At 69.0% G+C, this 3,679-nt stretch overlaps 1 protein-coding gene across 1 annotated transcript in view; it reads left to right on the top strand.

The window, feature by feature from the left end:
* The window catches only part of ZBTB46 (zinc finger and BTB domain containing 46), a 12,419-nt gene that overhangs the window by 6,489 nt on the left and 2,251 nt on the right, over window positions 1–3,679 (top strand). Inside the window, exon 4 of the mRNA XM_012728172.1 lies at window positions 3,473–3,659. Coding sequence (XP_012583626.1) covers window positions 3,473–3,659 — 187 coding nt within the window. The remainder of the gene's footprint in view (window positions 1–3,472; window positions 3,660–3,679) is intronic.

The following is a 3,679-nucleotide window of genomic DNA, read 5'->3' as shown; positions in this document are numbered from 1 at the left end:
TGGCTCCTGCGGAGGCACTTGGGGCGCAGGGGCCCCACCCGCATGCTGCTCGGGCGTCAGACACACAGCATGGGAGCCACGGTCATCGCGGGGCTGTGCCCAGGCCCCCAAGCCAGGAGGTGCTGCAGGGCCGGTCGGGGCCCAGCCAGGGCAGCTCCCTGCGGGAAGGAGCGAGAGGCCGCGCAGGTGGGGCCGAGGGTGGATGCTGCGGACACTAGCGGCCCCGGGGACAGGGCAAGTGGGGTGTGACCCGGAGTGTGGGAACTGGACAGAGACGGGGGGGGACTGGCCACCTCACAGGGTGCATGTGTGTCACGTCCTGTTGACCAGCTGTGGGGCTCTGGCAGGCCACCTTCAGGACAGATGACAAAAGGGGCCAGTCGAGGGGCGGCGGAGGTGACCTGTGTGGAAGGCGTGTGGGGCTGGCGGACTGGCGACCTGCAGGACGAGCCCTGGTGGCGGCAGCGCGGCTGTGGGGCAGCGGAGGGCAGTCCAAGCGGTCAGTCCCCAGGGGACAGATGGGCCTTGCCCCTGCCTGGCACCAGCACGTTAGCTGATTTCCCGCCAGTCATCACCTCAATGTGGAAAGGGCCCAACAGGCCCTGCCACGGGCGGGCAGTCCTGGAGCACCCCGGTGGACGCCTGGGGTGGACTCTCTCAGGTGATCAGTCCTCCCGGAGGGAGTAAAGGTCACAGATGAGCACACACAGCGGAGGCGCAGAGGACAGGACCTTCATGAGCCATGGGACATGCCGGGAGGGAGGGGTGGGGGAGGGGCGCCCCTGGGGCAGTCGGGCTGTGGGCTCCCCTGCCGCGGGCAAGTGGGGAGGACCGGGCCTTGCATGGCCCACACGCGCAGCGCAGACCCAACAGCGATGCCTTCGGGCCCTTGCCCGGCAGAAACTGTGTCCCCCAAGACACAGCTGGGGCACCACAGCTCCACCCCTGTCCAGGGCCCACCAGCTGGAGATCAGGCCCGTGGCCGGGGTCAGGGACAACTGGCACAGAAGGTGCAGGAGAGCGAGCCCGTGAACGCCAGCCCTACCTGGGCCACCCTGGAGCCACCGCGGGAGGCCGGGCCGCCGCTGGACACACACAGCCCAAAGCCCAGACACCAAACCGCCGGGACCTCGGGCTCCGGGACAGCGGGACACACTCACCGCAGCCACTGGAAAGTGTCCACTGAAAGCACAAGCAGAATGCTGGCCACCTGTCCACAGACCCAGACAGCACTAGCCAGTGGGGATGGTCAGCCGCAGTCCGAGAAGTAGTATCAGGCACCAGTTGTTAACAGCTCTCTGAGAGGCTGGACAACGCCAACAGCAGCCGCTGGGCCTCTGGCCCCTCTCCCAGGCTGGGGCACAAGGCCAAGGCCCACCCCCTTCAGCGTCTCTGGCCGCCTCAGAGGCAGGCCGCTGGGCACGTGGAGGCCAGCAGCGGCGCCTCTGGCCTCTTACCGGCGCGCCGGGGCCCTGCCTTATATCCTCTCAGGGCGCCCCGCCCACAAGCCTGATTGGGCCGTGTAGCACCAATGAGCTTGTAGCTCACACCTGATTGGTCGGTTCTGTGATCCTGGCACAATGCGCAAGAGAAGGTGCCAGGGCCTCTGAGGGCCAGCGCCAGAGCTGGCCCTCGGTGGGGCCCTTGCTTCTGCCCAGTCACCGAGAGCACCCTCGGGGTGGCCACACGGGTGTCAGGCTGCCGGCAGCAGCTGCTGCCACAGGGCCAGGACGGTGACCTGAGAAGTGGGAAGCTGCGCCCCTCCCGGCGGGACTGGCAGGTGCCGCTGCCCGCGCGGATGCCGCCCACCCAGCCTGCTGGCCCCTTTGCCGCGGCTTCCTGGCACTGTGAAGTGGCCTGGAAGTCGTCCTCAGGCCCCGGCGGCAGGTGAGGAAGCGCGGCCGGGCCGGCCAGCGCTCCAGGCAAAGGGTCTGGCACAGGGCGCCTGCGCCGCGGTGTCCGCCGCTCCGCCCGCCGGGACGTGTCTGACACCACGAGCTTCAGCGCCAGGCTTCGCGGGGAACCGTTGCACCTTGGCAGCCGGTGGGCCTGCTTTCAGTGGTCACATTTATTCCCCAGGTGCGTCTCTGCCCAAGCACCTGCAACCCTGGGCCTTCCTTGGAAGACTTTGCAGGTGTAATTAAGTTGGGGGCTCAGACGGCTGCACCCGGATACGCAGGCCCTAGTCCGGCGCGAGCCCTAGGAGAGAAGGCGCCGGGGGAGGCCAAGGGTTGGAGCGCGCCCCAGCCTCTGCAGGCGCTGCCACCCGCGGGGCTGGGCCGGCCACAGCGGCGCTGTCACTGGGGTGCGCGCCTCCCTGTAGGTGCAGAGGACAGCGCAGGGTTCCAATGGCAGCTGCGCTTCTGCGTTTCCGATCTGGGCACAGTTGCTGGTGGCATCAGGACCGCGGAGTCCAGGAGCTGGTGGGGGGCGGTGATGGGGCGGGGCTGCGGGAGGGAGTGAAGAACACCCGCTCGTGGGTGAGGGGCCGCGCTGTTCACCTGGTCAGCCTCCCGGGGTGTTGCGGTAGGGGCGTCCAGGGCGCGAGGTCCCCGTGGGGAGTGCTCTGGAAAGCAGGCGTTTGGTCGCGGGGTCCCTGAGCCACATCCCGGTCCAGGAGCCCAAGGCAGGCTCCTGGGGCACCCCGCGGTACAAGGTCCAGGTGCAGGCTCGGCTGCTGGGGCCACCCTGTGCGGGTGTGTGTGGGGGGAGCGCTATGGAGCAGCGGCCTAGCCCCAAGCGGGCAGCCCCGCCTGCCCCAGGCCGTGCCGGGCTCCCGCTGGCACCTGTTCCGGGCCCAGCGTTCTCGAGCAGCGGGCCTGCGGGATGTGGCCAGTGGCCACGTGGCGCATAGTGGGGGCCTGGGGGTTCTAGATGACTGTCTCCAGGACACCTTTGGGTTTCTGGGGGTACCGGATGGTGCTCCTTGGGCCGAGAGGGTTGCCCAGCTCCAGACTGCCCTTGGAGTGAGCCGCCACTTCCCCACGGGGTCCCACCGAGTGGGGCTGACGGTGTGCCCCCGGCTTCCTGACCGCCAACAGGAGCCAGGTGCCTCCGAGGAGGGCGCATCCTGGTGTGGTGTACCAGGGCTGGCCCCTGGGGGCCTCGCCGCTGCTCAGAGAGGGAGGGAGGGCGGGCCAGGCCCAAGCCCAGCCTCCCGTTTTCTGCGCTCCGAATGCCAACGCCCCGGACTGCAGATGTTTGCAGAAGGCGCTGACCTCGGCGCAGGCCCTCGCTTGCTCTTTCCGGCATCTGTTACTTGGGATGTCCACAGGCGAGGCGTCCCAGGGGCGCTTTCTTGGAAAGGGGCGGGGCCGTCCAGGCCGTGCCCCACCCACAGGCAGCTTTGGGCACCGCACCCCAGAGAAAAGCCCTTTGCCACCTGCCGGTTGTGGGGCGCAGGCTCCTGGGGGCGGGGCTGGCGGGAATGGGGAGGCGGGAGGGACGGCCACCCGCCTCTGCTCTCGCGCAGTGAACGAGTTCACGGTCATCAGGAAGAAGTTCAAGTGCCCCTACTGCAGCTTCTCGGCCATGCACCAGTGCATCCTCAAGCGGCACATGCGCTCGCACACTGGCGAGCGGCCCTACCCCTGCGAGATCTGCGGGAAGAAGTTCACCCGGCGCGAGCACATGAAGCGGCACACGCTGGTGAGCGGCGGGCGGGGGAGGGGGCGGGGCC

The sequence above is a fragment of the Condylura cristata genome, unplaced genomic scaffold (genome assembly GCF_000260355.1).
Source record: "Condylura cristata isolate star-nosed mole 26May11 unplaced genomic scaffold, ConCri1.0 scaffold00022, whole genome shotgun sequence".
In the NCBI taxonomy this organism is placed as follows: Eukaryota; Metazoa; Chordata; class Mammalia; order Eulipotyphla; family Talpidae; genus Condylura; species Condylura cristata.
The sequence above is the reverse complement of the archived record's forward strand: the minus strand, read 5'-3'. Positions and strand labels throughout refer to the sequence as shown.